At 39.7% G+C, this 24,394-nt stretch overlaps 1 protein-coding gene across 5 annotated transcripts in view; it reads left to right on the top strand.

Moving 5' to 3' along the window:
* Positions 1-24,394, top strand: part of gtf2h4 (general transcription factor IIH, polypeptide 4) — a 43,380-nt gene that overhangs the window by 6,153 nt on the left and 12,833 nt on the right. For 4 of the 5 annotated variants that reach the window (XM_035634244.2, XM_035634246.2, XM_035634248.2 and 1 more), the window contains exons 6-19: positions 2,992-3,060; positions 4,076-4,159; positions 5,294-5,462; positions 6,411-6,541; positions 6,654-6,701; positions 6,785-6,863; positions 8,615-8,676; positions 15,157-15,254; positions 15,412-15,472; positions 18,194-18,285; positions 18,579-18,636; positions 18,769-18,882; positions 19,798-19,899; positions 23,070-23,115. In XM_035634244.2, coding sequence (XP_035490137.1) covers positions 2,992-3,060; positions 4,076-4,159; positions 5,294-5,462; positions 6,411-6,541; positions 6,654-6,701; positions 6,785-6,863; positions 8,615-8,676; positions 15,157-15,254; positions 15,412-15,472; positions 18,194-18,285; positions 18,579-18,636; positions 18,769-18,882; positions 19,798-19,899; positions 23,070-23,115 — 1,213 coding nt within the window. Of the gene's footprint in view, positions 1-2,991; positions 3,061-4,075; positions 4,160-5,293; positions 5,463-6,410; positions 6,542-6,653; positions 6,702-6,784; positions 6,864-8,614; positions 8,677-10,277; positions 10,511-15,156; positions 15,255-15,411; positions 15,473-18,193; positions 18,286-18,578; positions 18,637-18,768; positions 18,883-19,797; positions 19,900-23,069; positions 23,116-24,394 lie in introns of those variants that run through there. The other variant, XM_035634249.2, reaches the window with a different exon arrangement.

The raw sequence follows: 24,394 nt of genomic DNA, 5'->3' as shown, positions 1-24,394 counted from the left end.
AGGCAACATCAACACAGTATCTTAAACATGAAAAGGATATTAATGGAGGATGTTGATGATACCTAGGATTAGGGATGCACCATATGGATTTTTTCAGCCGATAACGATAACCGATAATTTCCTGCTTCTCATGGCCGATACCGATAACCGATAATAATTTCACATTTTTGTATTTTAAAAATAAGTTCATAACTGTAGTTTTCTAAACCCATGAGGGTTAAAAGGCTCAGATGTAGTGAGCTAAGATGAATTATTTAAAATTCCTATTGTTAACACAGCAAAAACAAAGAACTGGGGTCTCATTTATAAAACTGTGCGTAGGATCCTTACTAAAATTAAAGTGCGCCCAAAAGCCGAAAATGGCGTATGGCGAAAAATATTCAGACTTATAAAAACGTGCGTACACACACCTGTGCACAATTCTCCCTTTATAAATCACAGATCACCTACAAGTGTGCGTACGTGAATAAGCCTCATATCCCACCCTGGACACGCCCATTTTAACCATAAATAGTCAATGCATATCACCTCATGAATGCTGATCCGTATATCAATGACCCTGGCATCCAATTGTTCTTTCGTTCCGACAGGTGAGAAAAAAAAAAGTCACTTCTCAGACACTAACATAAACAAGCCTGTAGGGAGGTGGACGCCCGGAAAACAGCGTTATTTGGTGCCACAGCAGTGGGATCACTAATAAAAAGAAGCAATGCGAGTCTGAAGTGTTGCTGCGGTTGTCAACTGTCAGTTGGACAGAGCGTACAGTGGGAGAAATTAAGAAAAATAGGTCCGATCTGAAGGTTCACTAAATCTTTCTACTCCTTTACCAATGTACCATGTATTTAATTTGTGTTGCTTGAGTTTTATTTTAAATGTGCGACATAAAGAATCTCATTCATTCGAGGTGGAGGCAAAGAGGAACGTGTGCGCCCTCCCGCACCCTTTCCCTCTCTCTTGCTCACAGGGTGGGTGTGTGTGTGGGGGGTGGGGGACAGTGAGCAGAGAGGTCCGAAGAAACAGTGTTGCAGTAGTGAATTTGCAGTCTGTCTAAATGCTGCAGTGACTCAGGGCAAAGGGGAAGTTTCTGTGTTTTGACGCTGTTGAGGAACTAAAAGGAGTTGGTCACCGGCGCGAGAAAAAACTATTGCGAGCGCTGTGTGTGAGGCGTCAGTGCTCTTCTCACATTTACTTTCTACAATCTGACTTCAGTTCACTACCTCACCATCTGTGTCGCCTATTCCCCTTGTCTCCAGAATGTGCGTAGCCTGTTTCCAGCCCACGTTTATAAATGAGACCCCAGTTCTTTTTATTTATTTTGAGTGAGGAAGGTTTTTTCTGTTATTTGGTTTTCTTATAACAAAGCTTATCAAATATTCTGCATATAAATGCAAAATGAATTGAATGTACTGATAATCTCAAATTCGACATGTTGATGTATTTAATACTGTATTAAAATAATTAAAACAAAAAATCAAGTGCATCCCTCAATACAAAATAAAGGGATGAAGACAAGCTTATGGCTGCTTAGTCTGCCTACAAAACATCGGCAAAAGACACGTAGTTGGCGTTCACATTTCACAAATCAACAAACAAAATACCTTTCATATCTCAGCTCAGAATGTGTGTGTGGGTCTATCTGTCAATCAGTCATATCTCGAGAACCGTTCATCTTCTCAGTCTCACACTTGTCATGTATGTTGTTAAGGGACCAAGAAAGTGCAGTGCTGGACATGCGTTACGTCGAGTGTTGAATCAACAGCTGGTCAGCTGTGGAGCAGCGACAGTAAAGACGTAAAGACGTTGCCAACCGCGACAGCGTTGTGTTGACCACAACAGTTGCGTCTCTGTTTCAGGGTTCTGTGTTTTCGCCACAGCTGGACAAGATCCGCCCCAGGGAAAAAATATAATATCGCCCCTTTTTTAATCGGACCATTTATCGGCTATATTATCCGATAGATAAATAATAGTATAAAATTCCCACTATTGCGCATCCCTACCTAGGATAATTAATCTATTTTACTCTAATTTGTGATGAAAATATGTTAAGGAGATAACTGTAACTCAACTGGATAATTTACATGTTGATATCCAGCTACCTTTCCTGCACAGGTGCTTCTCAAAAGCCTTCCATTGGCTCAAAGATATTCAGCCCCCATCCTTCTCCTCAGGGTTCCTACGCAGTATGGACAAGTATGGAATTTGATTTTAGTAATTTCCAGTTCTGGATAAGTATGGAAAAAATAAAAGAGTATGGAAAAATATTTGTGTTTCCAGACTGAAGTCTAAACAGAATCTCTTGTCTAGTGAATCATTTTCACTAGTCGCCAAAGCGACACACTCTGCACCTGCCACTGTCACTACTGTATCTACAGAGCCCAAGTTCACATGACTAAGACCTGCAGAAGGAAGAAGTAGTTCCTATCAACCTGGCATTATTAAAATGATCCTGGTGACAGCTAGTTACTTTAATATGAGTATCAGTCCTAGAACAGGTAACGTCGGAATTGGGCAAATCAATATTTCAATATCAATCTGCACATTACAATCAGCTTTCTTGAGAAACCATGACTTTCTGTGTATGAAGTGCAGAATAATAGCAAAAAGTCAGAATGTAATATATTTAAACAGTTGAATTTTAAAATGATTTATTTACATACTAATATTTACTTATATAGTAATAATATATAAAATAACCTATACTATTCATTTATATAATGATATTTACTCAGATGTCAAATATGGTCTGACAATTCTACAGAGAAGTCTTTAAATTTGAGTCTGGAAAAAGTCTGGAATTTTCAAATGTAAAATGTGTAGGAACCCTGTCTACTGTATGTTCGCTGTGAGCAACTCCTCTCCCTCTCAATGCTACTTGTCTTTAGACCAACGTTCATTTGTTCACAATATAGGTATAAATACCTTTGAATACCTGCTTTTATTTGAGAATGTTTTATCTATTCATGTATGTATTTCATCCTTTGTCTTCTGCAGTCCAGAGGGATGGACCTGGTGGAGATCTTGTCCTTCTTATTCCAGCTGAGTTTCTCTACTCTGGGCAGAGTGAGTGTGTTTGATTCTCAGTGTGCTGAAAAGCAACACAACAGTATCATTATGCGGTGGACTTGATTTTAAGAGAATCCTGTGCACGTTGTCTGGGCTCCATGCGACCAAAAATCTGTGAAGTGCGACTCAAATTTTTCTTTGGTCGCACTGGTGCGCCTAACATTAGGGATTGGTACTGAAACCTGGTATTATACTGTGACCTGGTTCATAGTGAAAGGCCTACAACCCTTTACAACAGTAGAGTCCAACAGTCTGTCTGTACATATTGAGTTGTGTTACTTTTTTCCTCTGACAGGCTTTATGTTAGTCCCATCACTCAACACACAACATCATGTACTTTATATTAGTTATTCATTTAAATTATTGCAGTTCAGTGTTCAACAATTTACTGAGTACAGTACCATAAACAAAACATTTGTCCATTCCATTCTATTCTCATTTTGTTTATTTTTTTCCTATTAATTACAGGATCGATTGGAGTAGTAGTAGGTTGGGAACACTGGTTTAAAGGGGCAGTAAGCGATTTGGAGAGAGCTTGTCTCTCTTTGTTGTTGTTGTTGTGATTTTCCTGCACTGGCCGGGCCGCAAAGCCAGTTCCTTGGTGTGAAAAACCACTAGGGCCAAAAAGGGAGTTGCGCTGTCAATCGCCAGCATGTCTTTGTTAACAAAATGTACTTGCTGTGTGGTGCGGTCCGCACTATTTACAGTGGATTTTTGTTCCGCCCACACAGAACCGACAGCTAGCGGACGGTGAGGAAATTATTGCTGATTTTTACTAAACGTGTACTGCTTTACAATTGCTAACTGCCCCTGAATGGATTATATTTATAAATCGCTTTTCGAGTCTTATTGGCCAGTCAAAGAACTTTATGGAACAAGTCACATTCACCCATTCACACACACAACGCGTAAAACGTGAATTTATTGTGCTGGTGCATCTAAATGAAATAGTTAGTCCAGATCCCTGAGTGTTTCTATGTCGTAATCAAGATTGTGTTGCTTTGTGCCTCAGGATTACTCAGTGGAGGGAATGAGTGAGTCGTTACTCACCTTCCTGCAGCACCTGCGGGAGTTTGGACTGGTCTTCCAGAGGAAGGTGAGGATGAGGATGATGGAGATGCTGTCAGAACCTCTTCCCTATCTCTTTCACTAAAACAATACAGAGAGAGTTCTGTGTTGCTCTGCAGAGAGCGGCTACTGTATTGACATTTAGTTGAAAACAAATTCCTTATATTTCAGGACATCAGAATTGTGTGTTCATTCATCACAACAGATATTACTTTTTCCTTAACCACATAGTGTTGCATTATGGGTAATATTGCTAGACTATGAAGTTTTTTCTTTCAGGGTTAATGTTAAATCTAGCAACGGAGGAAATTAATTCATGTCCCGTGAAAATGAGTTTAAGAATCTCCCGACATCTTTACTGCACATCTCAGACACAGATGATGAGGTGACCTGTGCAAAGTGTTAAGAGGAATCTCTAGACTAACTAGGCGTGATGTTCATGTAGTTATTGTTATCGTTAATGGTTTCATGGCAACATTTTGTTAAATGATGTTAAAAGGAAATGTAACCGTAAGTCAGCTGTTTAATAGGGCCGTCTATTCACTGGATGTTTTTCCAGGGTCGTCTAGTTGGGCAGTGAATGTTTCCTAAATCTAATTTCATTGAATTCAAGGCTAAAAATTTCAGCATCTAGAACATTTTACAAAAATTTAAATATGGAACATATATTCGAGTAAACATTAGAATATAACGCCCTTGGAAGGAAAAAACTGCTATTTTTCCTTCTATTTTTTTAGAATGGAGGCAGCACAGACAGTGGTGTCTTTAATTGCCCAGTATGAGTCAGTTCCTGGATATTTCCCACTGCATTTTTCATAGCTTTTCCTAGATCCTTTAAGACTTTCAGGCTAAATTCCCACATATTTCAAATTCCAGTTTGTAACATTGGTTAATTCATTGGGATAACCCTGATAACACAACCATGAAGTTGTAAGGATCATTTATTCAAGGGTTATGTAGGTGTCACTTCCAATGGTGACGGGATATTTTATCCCTCTGCCTATTTCGCTTTTGACTTATAACAGCAGAATTCGCTGAGATGAGAAGACACTCAGTTTAGAGCATATATATATATGAAACTGAACTTGGTGAAATTAGTTTAGATATACTGTGTATAGCTATAGTGTTTGTGTTTACAAATTCTTCTGTCTTTTGTCATCAGAGGAAGTCGCGGCGGTATTATCCCACCAGACTGGCCATCACTCTGGCTGCAGGGGTAACTACCAGCACCTCCTGCGCTTCCTCCTGCTCCAACTTGACTTCCACTCCTGGTTCTGGAGATGCAGGCTTTATCGTGGTGGAAACGAATTATCGTATTTATGCCTACACAAGTATGTCAGAACACTGGGAGCTTTTTGTGTTTCATGTAAATACTAAGAAATAGGTTAACCCGGTGGGAAAATGAGGTGCCTTGAGATAATGTATGTTGTGATTTTGTAGCTATACAACTAAATGGAATTGAATTGACTTCAAATACATTTTACACATTGTTCAAGTCCCTATTCCGCTTCATAGATTTCCCTGTTCCAAGTTAGGTTGCTGTGGTAGTCTGTGTTATATGGTGTTAACTTGTCCACCGGCCTACCATCTGCTTAAATTCTTTATGGGAAAAAAAACCAAAATATAAAATAAAGACCTGGCTGACCGCATGGTGGAGTCTTAATACTTCAAAGTTTGTTTAAATGAAAAAAATTGAGTTTGCCATGTTGGTGGTTTATCAGTGAATAGATTTGATTGATTGTATGGATAATTGTGTTGATTATTAAATGATGGTCAAGTGTCAGTAAGCGATTTTGGAAAACGCTTGTCTCTTTGTTGTTGTTGTGATTTGATTGCTCTGACCTCAAACCCACAACCTAGGGTTATTAAAATAATTAAATTCCTGGTACCTCAATGGTGGACCGACCTCTCCATTTACATCAGGACAGCAGCATCCCTTCAATGCTTTCGTCGCAAACTGAAAACTCACCTGTTCAAACTTAAAACATTTTTTTATAAATGAGCACTTGAAGCTTTTTTAATGTCTATTTAATAAATGTTTATACTCTATCGATTCTTGCACTTTGGGTAATATCTTCATGGTTGAATGCACTTATTGTAAGTCGCTTTGGACAAAAGTTTCTGCTAAATGAATGTAATGTAATAGAACGGAAGCCATGAGTCCATGCTTGTCAACAGTAATCATCATAACATTTACATTACAGCTTTTGAGATGCTGCACAACTGGGCCAGTTTAGGGAATCTGGACTGACTTGTTTGTGTTTTTGTGTCCCGCCCAGACTCAGAGCTTCAGATCGCTCTGGTGGCTCTCTTCAGTGAAATGCTTTATCACTTCCCCAACGTCGTGGTGGCTCAGGTTACAAGGGAGTCAGTGCAACAGGCAATTGCCAACGGCATCACTGCACAGCAGGTACTCAACTACTGCACACACATACAGGGGAGGTTTCCACTGTATGTGTATGTGTAGATCAGATTTTCCTTGAAAACATTGTCTAATCCACTTAAACGTGTTCCATCTACAGATAATCCACTTCCTCAGGACCAGAGCTCACCCTGTCATGCTCAAACAGGTACATCAGACCCATCGGTTCTGTGTGTCAGGTCTTTTCGCTTACAGGTCTGCACAGTCTCTTCATCCTCCTCTGTTCTCCAGACACCGGTACTGCCTCCAACCATAACTGATCAGATCCGACTATGGGAGCTCGAGAGAGATCGATTGCAGTTCACAGAGGGTAAGCATGCACCATCCATTCATCCATCCACCCAATATCTATACCGTTCATCCTTTGAGGGCTGACTGGAACCAACCCCAGCTGACATTGGGTGAGAGGCTGGGTTCACCCTGGACTGGTCGCCATTGTATCGCAGGGCAACATACAGAGACAATTAACAATTTACACTCAAATTCACACGTTGCGGACGAGTCTCCAATCAACCTAACCCCTGTGTCTGGACTGTGGGAGGGGGCTGGACACGGGGAGAACACGCACTCAGAAAGGCCCTGGTCCAACTGGGAACCCAGAACCTTCTTGATTGTGAGGCGATTGTGTTATCCAATGCCATTGATTGCCTTTATTTCTAATTTCCCTCATTTTAAAAGTATATATATATTTTTTTGTATATTTTAGTAATACCTTTGTTATTCTAATTTTGCAGTTTAATGCAAACCCTCACTCCATGTTTGCTTGTTGTCCTGAAAAATTCACTTGAAACTTGAACTTTTAGTTCCAAGAACGTATTTTTCAAGAAAATAAAAGCTTCCCTCGCGTTATTGTTCGCCTGCGTCTCCACAGCAATCTAAACACCAGGGGTGGACATGCAGTTCAGCAGTGCAAGAGATAAATGACATTAGACAGGAATTCAAACACCTTTGAGGAACAAATAAATGCAAACTGTTGGCTTATAACAAGGAATTACAAGAACAAAAGGAAAGTATTAACTAGACGAGTGGTGATGCAGCAGGAGACCCTATTTTAAGACGAAAATGAAATATTCAGAACACTGGGATTTTTACCCAGCCTGTATTAGTTAATACATTTATATATGTTTGCCACAGTCATTCTTAATCATTTTTTGAGTACTGGCTATTTGAGTACTGGCTTTTAGGGGGGGTGAAATTAATTGTTACTACAATGCATCACAAAGCGGGCGTGACGATGCTGCATCGATGCAGTGAAGTACCATAATCGATTATAGACTACTGTTGTTACTTGTTGATTTTAGAGTTTTAGAGTTCAAAATTACTTCCTGGTAGTAGTAACACCTGCCAAGGAAATAGCAGACCCAGCTCAGCCAAGAATTGATGCTCTAACCGAGCATTCATTGCTACACATGTACTGTATCATTTGTACGAAATAACAACACATAGACCGAAGTATGAACCAGAGTGATCCAAGACGAAACAACTTTATTTATCACCGCTCCCTTTTTCTGTTCTGCCCTTCACGATAAAAGCCCAACTTAAAATCACAATTTTGCTGAGGCAACCCAAAAACAGATTCCAAATAAATTGTAATGTAACATAAATAAAGTGTGTTGCTAAGTGTCCTTTTTTAGAGCAGTCAAAATAAAAAAATAGAAAAGGGAGTCTGTATATAGCTGACTGCTTTGTGTCATTGAATAAAACGTAGCTATGATGTGCAGTAATATCTAAAATGGAGGCTGCAATCGCTTCGTGATATCGAATCGAATCGTTGACAGGATAATCGTAATCTAATCGAATTGTGAGACCAGTGAAGATTCACACCCCTGCTGGCTTTTATTTGAGAATTTATCAAATTCTTAGCTTCGGTAACGTTACATATTCTTCATCATTCATTCATTTAGGACTGTGGAGGAATTTAGAATCAGACAAGTGAAAGGACATTTAGTTGAAGACAGTCTGTGTGTGATGGAACAGGAGCTCCATTCACAGAGCTGCGCTTTAACTCTGAGCTGTTGAACTGAGGATGTGCCGGTCTCCATGTCTCCATGTTTCCCTCAGGTGTGCTGTATAACCAGTTCCTGTCCCAGGCTGACTTTGAGGTTCTGCGAGACAGAGCTCAGGTTGGATTTTGTTTCTTAATTGAAAAAACATACATGATGAGCCAAAATATTATGCTTGCGCACAAATTAAGCGAGTACCTTTGTTGTTATCTTGTAACAGTAAGTGAACAGGGCTTATCGTCAGCATGTTGGATGTTGACAACACATTAAGAAAACGCGCTGCAAAGTGTCAAGACCGCAATGAAAGGGAAGTGTTTCCAGAGGACCCTTATAAGTGATGTACACGACTGAACTTATTACAATGTTAGAATAAATCAAAAACACTTACTTTTTATCTAATTTTCCAACACCACTGACAGAAAGAGAACCTTAATAGCGCTGTGAGTCAAAATCCAGGGAAACAACAAGTGTGTCCAGACGTGTGCATCACTTTTAAATGTCCTCTGGAAACACTCCCTTTTCGTTGTGGTCTATTTGCAGTGTTTTAACTTAATGTGTTGTGTTGCGGTCTTTTCAGTGCTTTTTCTAAATGCTCCGCATGTGTTGTCACAGCAGTGCTGTGAGCTCTCAGTTCTACCGTAGACCTGAGATACAGAAAGTTCCCAGTTTGCTGTAGTGAGATGAATCATGAGTCAGAGACAGTCTGGTCTCACCACTGACAGGAATTTGTGTCCTTAACACAATGATCAGGGTGGTCATAGTGTTTTGGCTCATCAGTATATTTTGTAAATTATGTTTATTTCATAAATAATTTGTATATTTGTTTTTTTTTGCCTGTGTTACTCAATGATTATAGAAATATGTGAAGCCTCCACATATTCCATATCTGAATCAGCCAGTAGAGCAGGATTTGTGATTATCGAGGTAACTTCAGGTGTAACTCCTACGAAGATGGTTCACGTATGACTGGGGTTAAATCACCATGGTAACTGATGCTGAACGGCATCCAGATAGAAGTTCCAGATAAGAGATCAAAACCTTTCAACAGGTACTACTGACCAATCAGATCTACGTCATCATTCTACACGTTCCTGACTGGGACAAAAGAGTTTAGAGTAATGTGACGAATATTTAGGCACAGCTTACCTCCTCTACCTCCTGAGGCACAGCTGCCCCCTAACATTATCTGTGTGTATAATGTTGTCATAACTAAGAGAAATGGTGAAAAGAAATCATGATAAAATAGTTATCTGACTAATAACCTGAGCAGTTGTAATAAACCATAATTTTTGTTGTAGCATTAAAACTAGTGACCTACCAGGGAATGTTGATGAGTCAACTCCCATCTGATCTGTTCCCATCTGGGCAGCTGTGGCGGGCTGTCCACTAACCAGATGGTTGATGGTTCAATCTCTGAGCGCTGTATGCATGTGACTGTACTGTAAAGTGCTTTGGGTGGTCAATAAGACTAGAAAAGGACAATATAAATGCAGTCCATATCCCATTTCCCATTTATGCACAGCCTGCTCTTCTATATTTTTGATGATCAGGTAATTCCTGAGTCATCTCATCAATAATCCAGCTCCTCCACCTCCTTCACCTTTCCTACTCTTTGCTCTACTGTCTATGTTTCATGACATAATCATCAGCTCCTTGTAGTTACAGCACCTGTCAGTTCCTCCAGTAGCCGCCTGCTGTCTAACAAAGTGTTTGTGGTGCAGGGCCTGGGCTGTCTTGTGTGGCAGGACGTGGCTCATAGGGTGATGGTGGTGACATCGCAGGGACACAGTGAGGTCAAGAGGTTTTGGAAACGACAGAAGTCCCACACGTAAAAGAAAAATAAAGAAATGTGTTGTTTTTTTTCCCCTTTTTGAGTAGTTTTTGTGTGAATTGCAATTGAGCCAATGCTGAATGACTTTCTCATATACTGCAAATAAAGTGAAGAAGACCGGTAGCTAGTAAACATGGATGTATAATTTAAGTATCAGTTTTGCAAATTATTTTTGTGGAAAGCAATATATTCTGTAGGTTTGTTTGAACTCAAGGACATGCATCACACTGATTGCAATCACAACTTTTGTTTAACAAGAAAACACCACAGGGACCTTGCGTTTTACCTGGGCTCATGGATTACATGTGGATTTCTTGAATAAGGAAACTTTTCTAAAGGTTAAAGGGGGGTTTCATTAATTTTCTGAGGAAATTGTGAGTTTACTTTAATGGCACACAGCAAGAAGTACACCTTACAATTTTTTTCACATCAATTTTTTAGCCTAGTTGTTGAAACAAGACTACACATAGAGCTCAGACATCCAACATCTGATCTGACTGAGAAACAGGAAACCAAAATAAAATGTCACCAACAAAGAAAAGCTGAAATTCAGACGGTCCTGATGTGGCCACATGTTCTCACTTTATGAGGTCTGACACTTCCAATGGCTGTCTAAAAACAGACATTCCATCAAACTGTCAATCAAATGTGGAAAAAAATCCTTATTCAAAAAAAGAGATAATGAAGAGGGATGAAAATACAAATGATGTGCACTTCAAACTGATTCAGCAGTATGAAAATGCAAAAGCAGCCCATGGGTCAGTTAGGAACAAGAAACACGAGTGATTGGGTTATACCAATAACAAAGTGCGGCAAAGAACCTTAATAAAGATGTACTACAAAAGCCTTTTGAAACTGCAAGATACACTTTGCCAAAGTGTCATGTGTATGATTTACCAACCACTGCAAATTCAGAAATTGCTCCCATTCCACATGGGGAGGCACCTTTTTGAGTAATGGCATGAACAATGTCAACTACAAGCATGAGCTCGACATGTATGTTAGACAGCCGCCCTCAGTCGGTCGGACACCCCCCACCAGTACTCTAAGGACAGTGGATCAGAGGAGGCTGTGGAGAACAAAACATCTGTACTCTAGTAATGTTACGTGTCATAGTCAAAGAAAAAGCTCTGTTAGAAGTCAAATTATTATTTCAAAATATTTGATAATATCGAAGTATACAAGTACGTATATGTTTTTGAAGAGTAGGACTTCTTAATGGGCAGAGCTCTTTATATTATTATTTCATGATGACTCGTAACACAATACACGAACCTTTTATGGTTTTAAAGTAAAACTAAAACTCGTATAGCTCTTGCAAACTGATATTTCTTGAATCAATAGCTGTCAACTAAAAAAAAAAGGTTTTATGTTTGAAGGGCAATAGAAAAAATGACTTGGTGTACCAGTGTAACATCATACATTCATGTCCAGAGTTGTTTGAATTCCCTCACAACGTTGAACAATTTAAACAATACCATACTAGTGATGAACAAATAGGAGAGTTTGACCTGCAGTTCGTGCTCCGACCTCGTGAAGAACAATCTGAACTTAATGTAGGGGGAGAACTAACCACAGATAATAATCCATACCATATATATCTTACTATACCTGACTGAAAAAATCTTGGGACGACTTTGTTGCCTGTTGTTTGAAATGAAAATGTTTTTGTTTTACATATGCACTCCACATTGCCAGATATTTCTTCCTGTTAAAAGGGAGTTTTTTCTCTTCACGGTCACCAAATCGCCAAGTGCTTGCTCATTGTGGGATTTGTTAGTTGGGTTTTCTCTGTGATATTGTAATATTGACCTTACTATGTAAAGTGCCTTGAGACGATATACAGTATGTTGTGATTTGGCGCTATACAAATAGAATTGAATCACAAACTGAATAAATATGAATATTTTAAGTATATATTTTTAACAAACTTCACTGATGTAAAACTGTTGGGTGTCAAATGGCTTCCAGTGGGTACAAATGTCTAAAAATATTTGTGAAATCTTTGTATTATTTACAGATTATTGAATGTGTGTGCACGGATGGCTGGATATGCACAGATCATCTTACATGATGTGGACTTTTTGAGACTTTTTTCCATATCAGATTGACAAACGTGAGCTGCATCAAGGCCTGGTGGAAACTGAGACATAAGTGAATTTGTGTAATTTTAAAGTGGAAAAGATTATTTTCTAAATAGACAGAAAAGCTCATCACCCGTCGATTAGAATAAAAACAATATAAAGTAAATGTAAATAAAAGGTAAATAATTTATATTTTAAATGATTATATGCACAGGCGTGCTCAAGCACAAACACTACACCGAAAGAAAAAACACAGCGCTGAAAGAATAAACACTGTGCCAAGAGTGGGGGGACTCAGTCCTCAGAGTTCCGAAGCCCCGCAGATAAGCCCCTCGCATAAGTTATGCAATACTTAAACAATTAGATGACATGGTGTTGGATGAAATTATTTCACTATATAATTATATCTGGGAGGCAGGCAAGTTGCCAACAAAATGGAAGCATGCAGTAGTGATTCAATTTTTGAAGCCAGGGAAAAATCCATCCTGTCCAACATCCTATCGCCCAATGGCACTTACATCTGTTCTGTGCAAATTGATGGAAAGAATGGTGATAAACAGATTTGTATATACCCTTGAAAAAAACTACTGTGAACTATCAAAATGGGTTCAGAAAAGGAAGAAATATCATGGATTCAGTAGCAGTTTTAGATCTGGATATAAGGAAAGCTATTGTCAATAAATAGGCTGTAATCTGTGTTTTCTTGGACATTGAAAAGGCATATGATTCCATGTGGAGAAAGGGTGTGCTCATTAATCTACAAGATTGCAGGTATTAATAGCAAAATGTTTTATTGGGTTAAGGATTTCCTTGATCATAGGTCAATTCAGGTGAGAGTTGGGGGAGTTTTTTTCAAGCTGTTCACATCAACAATGGTAGACCACAAGGCTCATTAATCAGTCCAGTCCTTTTTAACATTATGATAAATTACATCTTTCAAAATGTTCATTAGGGCTTTGGGAAATCTCTATTTGCAGACAATGGCGCCATCTGGAGGAGAGGGAAAAGCATTGGTTATTTGATCTCCCAAACTCAGAAAGTAGCCTTGGACCAGGTTGTTCAATGGGCAGATAAGTGGGGATTTAGGATCTCTGCTGCTAAAAGTAAATATATGATCTTTGGATTTAAGAGAAAGGCCCCTTCTCTAAATCTATCACTGTCTGACAGTTTGCTAGAAAGAGTCAAGGTCTACAAATTTCTTGGTGTGTGGATGGATGAAAGGTTAACATCGAAAACTAGTTATAAAAATAAAGTTATTTGTAAGTGTGAGAAAGTAAATAACATTCTCAGAAGTTTAGCAGGAAGTGATTGGGGGGAAAGAGATATATCCCTGCTTGGTCAGACACGCAGTTAAAAACCCTCAGGAAATCTAATTCCTGAATGAGTATATGCAGATTTTTACTGATGGATCTAAGGATCCAGTCTCTGGGAAAGCTGGATGTGGTATTGATGTGGCTATTCTCCAAATTCAACAGAGCATCCACATTTCTGATCATTTGTCTGTTTTTTCCTCTGAGTTGCTGGTAATTTTGTGGGCCATGTCAAACCCCACAGAAGTGTATTCTGTTCGGATTCTGTAGCTGCTTTGGTGGCTTTGAAAGAGGGGACATCAGGGCCCCGCCCTTACCTGATCCAGGAAATTATGTCCAGTTTACTTTGACTTAAGAACTTGAACTGTCATGATGCCAGGTCATTCAGGGATTGAAGGAAATTAAATAGCTGATAAGTTGGCCAAGCAATCTCTGCTTAAGCAAACTATAGATCTAAAAGCCCAATTAGGAAAGGGTGAATGCTTCAGTATTTGCAAAGAAAATTTAGAGCGTCAGTGGCAAGAAGAATGGAAAGAAGAGCAAAGGGGCAGACATTACTACTCTCTGCAGCCATCTGATAAGAGAAAGAGACTGATGTTGGGTTCTAACTAGGCTGAGACTGGGACATTGTGGTCTAGCCAAATATTTGAAAGTTGTTGGAAAACACCCAAATGGTCTATGTCAATGTGGAGACTTGGAATCCGTCCAGCATGTGGTCTTTGAATGTTACAAATACAGAAATGAAAGACAACAGTTATTCAGGGAGTTGTCAGATCTGGGCTTTTCATCTTTCTCTTTCAAGGCAATATTTTCATCTGAAAATAATTCCAGGTAGAGAGGTCCTAAGGTTTCTGCGCCTAACAGGGCTGTACAAAAGAATTTAGATTAAATAGCCATTCTGAGACTGTGGAGGGCAGCATTACATTCTAAAGTGTACAGCCTGCCGGAAACTCATTAGAAGAAGAAGAAGACGCCCATAGATGCGCAACGGGACAACAGTGACATGTAGCTGACATATTGTAACCTCCATGGAGCATCAGTTAGTCTCATCCCGTCAGTCTGATGTTGAAGCAGCTAGCAGCTAGCTAACTGTTGATCTTGTGAATAATCTCAGTGAGTGCGGTTATTACAGCTGCTAGTTTACTGAGCACCTGCCTGCGCGCTGCCTTCGGGGTCTTCTGTACTCCCTCTGCTACACATCAGGATATAACGTTCCACCTAAACCGTAAAGACGTATCATGGAGTTTCCTTTTGATATCAACCAGTTATTTTCCGAGAGGATCTGCTTCTTGGACCAAACTTTTGCTGCGGAAAATGGTCAATCAGCAGCAAGGTAAGTTCAAAAATCTAACGTTCCTATCCTCTTTGTTGTCAGTTAGCGGTTTCCGTTGTACCTACCAACATGCAGCAACTTGTCTGGACCTGCTCAGCAGAGATCATAATCCCAATAACTCCATTCAGAGATCTCAAAATGTAAGTGCTGAGGGTAAAGTGAATGTGTTGTTTTTTGATTGATCCTTAGCTTTGTGTGTTCACTTTTTTCTTTCGCTATTGGCATAGAAGAGACCACCTCTTTGTTCAGCCTCTCCTCGTCTAATCATAATTTGCTCCACCGTGTCCGTCTTTGCAGGTCAGATCTTCAGGCCCACATAGTCACAGTTATCGATGAACTTGGGAGAGCCTCAGCGAAGGTGAGTTTCTGTAGTTGTGGGAGTTATATGTGAATGTTACGATTATGCACAGTGACCACAGAAATGGAAACCTTGTCACTGGACAATATAATACCTCAATAGCAATCGTTGACCATGCAGACATCAGCGCTTTGTGCCTTTGTGAATGCTTCTGTTTTACAGTGCTGCTCCTCTTCTACACTTTGTGCATCTATACCAAACCCATCAACAGTAGTGTCAAGATGTTATGACATCACCACAGCAAGGGCTGTTCATGTATGGAGTTAGAACAGTGACAGTAAACAGGTTTTAGCACAGTAAAAATATTCAACCCAAAAATAAAACACAAACATTACAAATTATAATCTCACAATCATATTATTTTATATCATTTTTATATTTTTATGCATTATGAGGGGTTTTTCAAATTCAATCTTAACATTATTCTTGATGTCTTTTTATAAATGACAGTATTTTACGGAAAAATATTGGGGCCAGGCATAAGAAAAAAAATCAGAGGAGGATTTTTTTTTTATCTTGCATTTCTAGAATAAAGTCGAAATGTCGAGAATAAAGTTGAAATACTACGAGAAAAATGAAATTTCGAGAATAAAATTGAAAAACTATGTTGAGAATAAATTCGAAAATTGTGACACAGAAGCACTTTTTTAGCAGGACCAAACAACTGGATGTTGTTGTTTTGTTGGCCAGTTTGCTAGCTAATGCTAGCTGCTAACCAAGTTGTAAAGTTGTGATATTATTACTGACAGCTGAATCTGGAAGAAACGATGCCTGACAACGGGTGTTTGCACATGAACGTCAACGTGTGTCCTGACACGACAACGTTCATTTGCAAACAACCGTTAAGGAATTTTGAGAGGCGTGCAGTTACCGAAGCTAGCGTAGCTTTGCTAACGTTAGTGAACGTGGATGTGTGACAGCTGGCTGAACTAGTACCACAACACGGACGCTTCAACTTTAATCTCGAAATTTAGACTTCATTCATGAAATGTTAAATAAATAAAAAAAATCTCCCCCCTCATTTTATTCCTTATGCCTGGCCCTAATACTGTTCCGTATTTTTTTATTTACGCGTCAGGATTTTTACAATGTCACTCGTTTTCAGTTTCAACTTTCTGTCACTGTTTTGGAGTGGAGAGGAGGGGCTTGAGGGGAGGGACAAGGAGTGCGCCATATTTATGGTTAAATTCACCATCCGGGGCCGACAGCAGAGTCCGCGGGCAGCGGAGCTCTGTGCCTGGGGTGCTTATGGGCGAGGTGCTGGCAGTGTGGTGCAGTCTTTAACGGGCCAAAATAGATCTGCTGATTAACCATGTTGATCAATTTGATCTGCTAAGGATAGCATGCTCGGAACCCACTGATGTCTTCCATAATGTCCGCACTCTTCTTCTCTTGCGTTACAGCTCGGTATGAATCTGAGAGATAGCCACGCCCCCTGAAATTATCCGTAAATCGCGCCCTCCTTGTCCCTCCCCTCAAGCACCTCCTCTCCACGCTAAAGCAGTGACATTGTAAAAATCCTGACAGCGTAAAAAAAACTGTCAGTGCCAAAACATGTTGCTTCAACGCCAATTTTTAATACCTCAGTTTACTGTCACAGTTCTAGCTCCATATTCATCTTGTTGATAATGATTTTGTCTCAAAAATGCCTGAACCTTTTCTGATATATATATATTAGGGGTGTAACGGTTCGATGCAACACAGTTGTGTCAAGGTTCGGTACATTTTCGATACAGCAAAAAAGTATAAATGCCAGTGAAATTTCGTTGATTTATTAAAACTAACATAATAATAAAAAAATGTTTTTTGACTTTGAACAATGACCCATCCTCTGGGGTGTCTTCTTAGCAGCTTACAAAACAAAAGCAGATCTGAATTTTAAATGGAACTCACAGTCTGTTTTTACTCAAGTTTTAAGTTTTTTTCAGAAGAAACATGAGAATGTCCTCATTTTCTGTAAACACCACAGATCTGCTTGATGTGACAATGTCACCTGCAGTGTAAAATACCCTCTCACTAGGGACAGACGTTCACAGACAAGTAGCGCTGTGCGCTGAGGTACTGTGCCCTTACAGTCAAGTAGCTTTGTTTAGCCCTTTGTTTAGACATGCAGACGCCTACGGTCAGAGCAACAGCGGGTGCGTTGGATAGTTGGCTCTCTGTTTGGGCTTTTATTAGGAATATGCGGCTATAAATGCACCAAATTCCCAGTTATTAGTTTTTCCCTGTTTGAATCAGTTGAACTGCTGCCTAAATGCTGCAGGGACAGTTTGTAGCGTGTGTGTTGCTCCTTGTTTCCGCCTTGTTCCACCTATTGACATGCTGGGGTGATGTTGGCGTAAAATGAGTTGACATTTCTGAAGTAGTCCCATTGATGTAACCTCTCGGCACATGCGACATACCATTGTTTTAATAGCATCACTAGCCATGTTGCAATGAGCTTGCTTAGCGTAGCGTGCCTCCCGACTGCCTTACTGGACATAAATGTTTTGCTAAGGGGAGGGGAGGAGTAGACAGCACCCTGACGCTGCCTGTTATTACTGTTACTGTGGGTTGTGTCTTTGAGCGCAGTGGCTCTGAGAACATTATATTTCACAAAATGTAATCTTTATTTATTTTATTTTAAAAAACTCACGCATCATACTGTACCTGCACTAGTATAGCCAACCCTTTATGCAGGGTCATGTTCTCATCGACAGTGTGGATGCTTGTTTTCCACAGGCCCAACAACTCACAGCTCCCATAACAAGTGCTTCCAAACTACAGTCTCAGTTTCATCAGCTTTACCTGCTGAAGGACGGAGAGAGCAACAGGTACAAATGCACACACACACACACACACACACACACACACACACACACACACACACACACACACACACTCACACTCACGCTCACGCTCACGCTCACGCTCACACTCACACACAGAGACAGACAGACAGAGACAACACAAGACTGTGTTTAATGCTCATGGCAGCAGCTTGTCTCAAATCACCCAACTAGTTTGGTGCTTGTGACATGAAAAGTTATTCAGAGCACAGTCTTCCTCGCTTCACTTTACTATACACAAAACCAAACTTGCTACCCCTTCTTTTTCCTGCATACAGAGGACATGGTGTGGTTGTGGGATTTCTCAAGGTGGGCTACAAAAAGTTATTTCTTCTCGTGAGTCACCCTTTTTTCTTCTTGAAAACACAAATATGTATTTTCAGGCCAGCTACAATTCCACCTGTTTATATCTGTTTCAACATCCTTCATCAGCTGTACAGGTATATGCTTGTTGTGCTCCCTTAACAGGACAGACGGGGTGTGCACATAGAGGCAGAGCCACTGTGTGTTTTGGATTTCTACATAGCAGAGAACTTGCAGCGACATGGCTGCGGATTAGACCTTTTTGATTTCATGTTGCAGGTGAGACATTCCTCTCTCTGGGCCAAGTGACTAGAAACCAGACTGTGTGTTGGAGTCACTTTTTCATGTTCTTCAGTTAAAGAATCCTGAGCAGTGTGTAGTCTTGAAACATCTCAGTGAGAATGTTTACTTAGCCTCATTGCTTGTGCCCTTGTTATGTCGGTCCACTCCTGACTTTTTCTCTCCAAAAGAGCCTTTGGAAAATGCTCAAGAAAGTGATGTCTGATTTGCTGACCAAGATTTTTTCTAACGACCACTGCACAACGACACACTTGACGTTTGCGGAGGACACATTCTTTGGCTTTCCTCATACTCCACAATGTGTTTTGATTTGAAGGGATAGAAAAGATTGCTTGTCCGACATAATTTGCTGAGTATCATTTTCTGCTTGATACCTGACCAAAAACCCAAACCATGTCCATGTAATTGAAGTTGCACCGGTCTTTTTTTACCAACTCTTTCTCCTCTTCGATATGTGCAGCACTTTTAGTCATTTCTTTGTTTCCAAACAAACGGCGTTTTCCAGAAGATTCGCCAGCGCAGGCTGATGACGATGGTGTACTTTCTATAAAATTTATACTGTCCAAACCTAAAATTGAATTTATCTTTCCAACTCCAATAAACAGTACTATAGAGCTGCAACAGTTAATTGATTAAATTATTAGTTTGAGTTACATAAGTTTGAAGTTATCAAACGTAATCATGAAGTTAATGAATTCAAATTTCAAAGTTTTATTTATTTAAGTTTCATTTTTGATGCTGCAAATTAACAGGATTTGAGGAAATCATGCTTTTCACAAAGTAATGTGAGAAATGGAAAACTGAAAAAAAGTATTAGTGGCAGTCCAGATGCTCACAGTTCATTGCTACATGCTGTTTTTCACTGAATGCAAGTTTTCTCTTTTTCTACTATAGCACAAGAACTTAGAGCCGGAGCTGATGGCTTATGACAGGCCCTCACACAAATTCTTGTCCTTCCTGGCAAAGCATTACTGCCTGATACACAGTGTTCCACAGGTACAATCTTCAATTTCCTATTGTGCTATGAATGTGTATGTACTGTTAGTTCTCTCTTCCAGTTTTACAAATTAGATCTCTCTATGATAGCACACATAGAAAATAACATGTGCTTTAATCTGACATATGAACATCTAGGACTATGGGTATGAGATTTTGATGGTATGATAACCGTGCCAAAAATACCGCTATTTCACGCTATCACGGTATCGCGCACCTCTAAAATTTGCTATTGTAAAATCTCTGGGTAAAAAAAAAATTACTATTTTTTTGCCATTGACCAAAATGTATTATATTTCTAAATAACATATAAAACATTTGGAACATTAGTAAATGTTGTATGTAAACATGTAGAATATAATGGAATTATTTTCTTTAAAAAAACAAACACTTCTAGATGAAATTAAAATAAATGCAGTCTCTTAAGTTGTTGATGGTGATGTTTGACGGCTCTGTACTGCTCCTGTTGGAGACAGTTGCACCTCTGCACATTACGTGACCTGGAGGATTCCACTGCACTTTTGGTTCCTTAGTAAGGAGATCTGTAAACACTGGTGGAGATGCGAGTGGTTCTGGCTCTCAGCTGTAGGAGAGAGAAGAGATGCAGAGTAGAACCAGTGTTGCCAACTTAGCGACTTTGTTGCTATATTTAGCGAGTATTCATACCCCTCGGGCGACTCTTTTCAAAAAAGCGACTAGCGACAAATCTAGCGACTTTTTCTGGTGTTATTGGAGACTTTTGGAGACTCTGACGTGAAAGCATGTATCGTTTTTACTCTTCTTAACGAGCAGTGGGCGCTGCCTAGGCCCCTCCCCCGTCGCAAAGCACTCAAAGGCGGCGCAGCAGTCACTCCCAGCTGCAGTCAGAGCAGGGGATGACGTTCACCCCTCCAGGTCCAGACTGCAAATGAACCGCGCAAGCACGTAGGGCGAGATGTAAATGTAAAATTTTCTTTGTCTAAAATAAATCACTGTTTTTATTGAGATAAAAAAAACAAGAATCGACAAAAGAAAGTTCATTTGTAGTTCTAAAAATATTTAGGGTGTTTTTTACTCCCTTTTTGTCTCTCCCACGACGTTATTCCTCTCTCCTACAGCATCCGTTACAATTACATGCACATGGCCAATTATGCAAGTTAGTCGATGACGTCATTCAGTGACTTCTAGCGACTTTTAGGACAGCCAATAGCTACTTTCCTCACTGAGGAGTTGGCAACACTGAGCAGAACCGGCTCAGCGTAGTAGTGCTAGGTGTGTCATTAGCACAGCTGCGGTGAGTCAGCTCTACTTTAAACTTAAGGCCCTGCGGCATTTATTAGAGTGAGACAGACTGCAACTGGCACTGCACGTTAGCACATTAGCCAAACAAACGGCAAACGCGCTCTCTCTCTCTCTCTCTCTCTCCCTCTCTCTCTCCCTCTCTCTCGCTCTCTCGCCTGCTCGATCATACAACACCGGGCAGCGCACAGGAATTAAAAGACAGTTTATACCGTCAGGACGATTTCACGGGAAATGTTAGTGGTTTCGGAACCGTGGCTTTTTGATACAGTGGTTTACCTCAAAAGCTTAACATTTACATGGAAACATAGTGAGTAACAATATAGTGGATTTTATCCTCTCCTCAGTGAAAGACACCATGAAAGCTCCTAAGGACTCTGAGACTGTGAGAAATAGGATTATCTGGTCTGATCAAACCAAGACTGAACTGTTGGTAATGTCTGTAGATAATGCTCATCATCTTCCCAATACCATTCCAGCGAAGAAGCATTATGCTGTGGGGGTGTTTTTCAGCAGCAGGGACAGGGATATTGGTCAGGTTGGAGTTTTTCCTTTTTCAATAAATTTACAATTTTTCAATACTGTTTTTGCTCTTCATTATAGGGTATTCTGTGTAGCCAAAATTAAATCAATCATCAAACAATTGTAATCACAAAGCTGCAACATAACAAAGTGTGAAAAAAGTGAAGTGGTCAAAATACAGTCTAATGTAACCACTGAATGAAATGATTGCCTCATACCAGTTAAGTCACATTCAACTTTATCCTCATTTACATGTAAGTACATATACGTATCGATTGGACTTGGTATCAGTAGATATCCAATATTAAAAGACTAAAATCAGGATTTGAAAACTTGATCACCAAAAAATGTGTACAATATCTGCCCCCAGGAACCACTAATTTAATGGTCCTCATTTAATTAGAGGTATCTGTACTGGTCTTCAGTCAGGGTGGGATTCTCATCATCTGCTCCTTGTATATGTTGGCCCAGAGTGGCAACCCCTTGTTACCTCCGCTAAGGAGGTTATGTTTTCTCCAATGTATTTAGGGGACTGATCATCATTAGTGTGAATTGAATCGGACTGTTGGACTTTGGAGACGGTACACACCCTTACTGAGTGCCATTCTAGTTTTCCTTTCATCACACCTGAGCAAGCCAAGATTATTTTCGGCTCCATACATTGTTCCCAGAGGTTAAGACTGAACTTCAAGGATCTAGTCTTTACTGATGGCAGACCAGATCCAGTTCAAATTGGCATGTACCCAGTGTCACTGCCAGAAAAGGGGCTCCTGTACAACAAGCTCAGTAAATTGTTCACTCTCTAAAACAATGTAACTTCACTAAAAAGGTAGTGGGAATCCGGGGAAACACACAAGGTTACAGACAGACAAAAACTTAAAGCTACAAGTGTGTAATATTTAGAAGACGTTATTCACAGAAAATTCAATATATTTTCCATTACTATGTGTTCATATATGTTTAATCACCTGCAACAAAGAACCAATGTTTTTTAGGCAACTTTGAATGAGTTACATGAGGTGGACCCGACCTCCGTGTAAGTCGCCATGTTTGCTACGTCATGTTGAATACGGTTGCACAAAACGGTCCAGAAAATTTCGCATTCACATTGAATTTTCAGCGCTACCGGAAATGGAATTAGCAGTGCGCCACCATAAAGTGTCCCTGTCTGGTGTTCAGTTGATTGCGGTTTGCAACTTCACCACCAGATGCCGCCAAAGTAAAAAGAATTACACACTGGGGCTTTAAAGTAAATTGACCGTGTAATACACTTGGGAATGTTGTAATGTAATTAATTGAAGTCCTTTCCTTTTTATCTGCCTTGTATCAATTCTATTTTGTTATCATGTCTTTCTTTTTATTCTGTCCAGGTCAATAACTTTGTGGTATTTGAAGGATTCTTCCTCAACAAAACAGGTAACCTTTTCACTGTCTGAGAAACATGAGTGTGGGCAAGTGGGTGTTTTCAAAAATGTAGTCTGGCTGAACCTGTGATTGGTTAGGATTCTTGGCATTTCTATATCAACCCTAAATCTGCTAACATTTGATCTGAAAAAACAAACTGCACACATTGTAGCACAACAAATTAAATTTTTAGTTTTGGAAGTAAAAAAACCCCACACTGACTGAGAGATTTGAGTCTGAAAAAAGGTCTCTCGACCCAAAGTACTGATTTGCCTTCATTTTAGTTGCTTTTTTGTTTCACTAAACTTCCTCAGGCTCACCCTCCTCTTTGATAGGTCAGGAGTACAATTCAATTCAATGCAATTCAGTTTTATTTGTATAGCGCCAAATCACAACATACAGTGTCTCAAGGCACTTTACATAGTGAGGTCAATATTACAGTATTACGTGGAAAACCCAACAAATCCCACAATGAGCAAGCACTTGGGACTGTCGAGAGAAAAAACTCCCTTTTAACATAGAAAAATCTCTGGCAGAACCGGACTCGGTTGTGGGCGGTCATCTATCTCGACCGGTTTGGGTGAGTAGAAAAATGTGGAAGAAAGGAGAGGTGGGCAGAAAGAGGGGGAGAGGAGAGACAGGAGGAGAGAAGAGAGAGAGAGGACAGTTGTACAACCGCTGCTTTAATCTCTACCAGACTGATACTTATAATTACAAAAATAATACTGACACTTATTAATGCAATTATGTTGTTGTTATTGTATGTTATTATTATTATTAGTTATAATAATATAACAATAATAATGATGGGTTACGGTCCTGCAGCTCTGGGGACAGGGATACACTAGGAGAGATAGAAAACAGAGTTAGTGACATGTAATGTAAATACATGGGGGGCAGAGAGAGAGAGAGGGAGAGAGATGCTCATGACATAAGTTCCCCCAGCAGTCTAGGACTATAGCAGCATGATAAATAAATGGAAACAGGCTCTGCCTCCAATTCTACTTTTACAGACTCTGGGAAACACAAGTAGTCCTGCGTTTACAGAGCGAAGTGATCTATTGGGCTGATATGGAACTATGAGCTCTGTAAGATATGATGGAGCTTGATTATTGAGGGCTTTGTAGGTTAGGAGCAGGAATTTGAATTCTATTCGGAATTTTACAGGAAGCCAGGTAAAAGGTCTCATTTTCTTTCACATAATTTTTTTTGTATTTATCTACCTTTATACGGACAATATAAACTATTTCATTTATTATGCATTATATTGAACCTACCATCGTAGGTTTCA

This window comes from Scophthalmus maximus, chromosome 5 (assembly GCF_022379125.1).
Source record: "Scophthalmus maximus strain ysfricsl-2021 chromosome 5, ASM2237912v1, whole genome shotgun sequence".
NCBI lineage: Eukaryota > Metazoa > Chordata > Actinopteri > Pleuronectiformes > Scophthalmidae > Scophthalmus > Scophthalmus maximus.
This window is presented reverse-complemented; position numbering and strand designations above follow the sequence as displayed.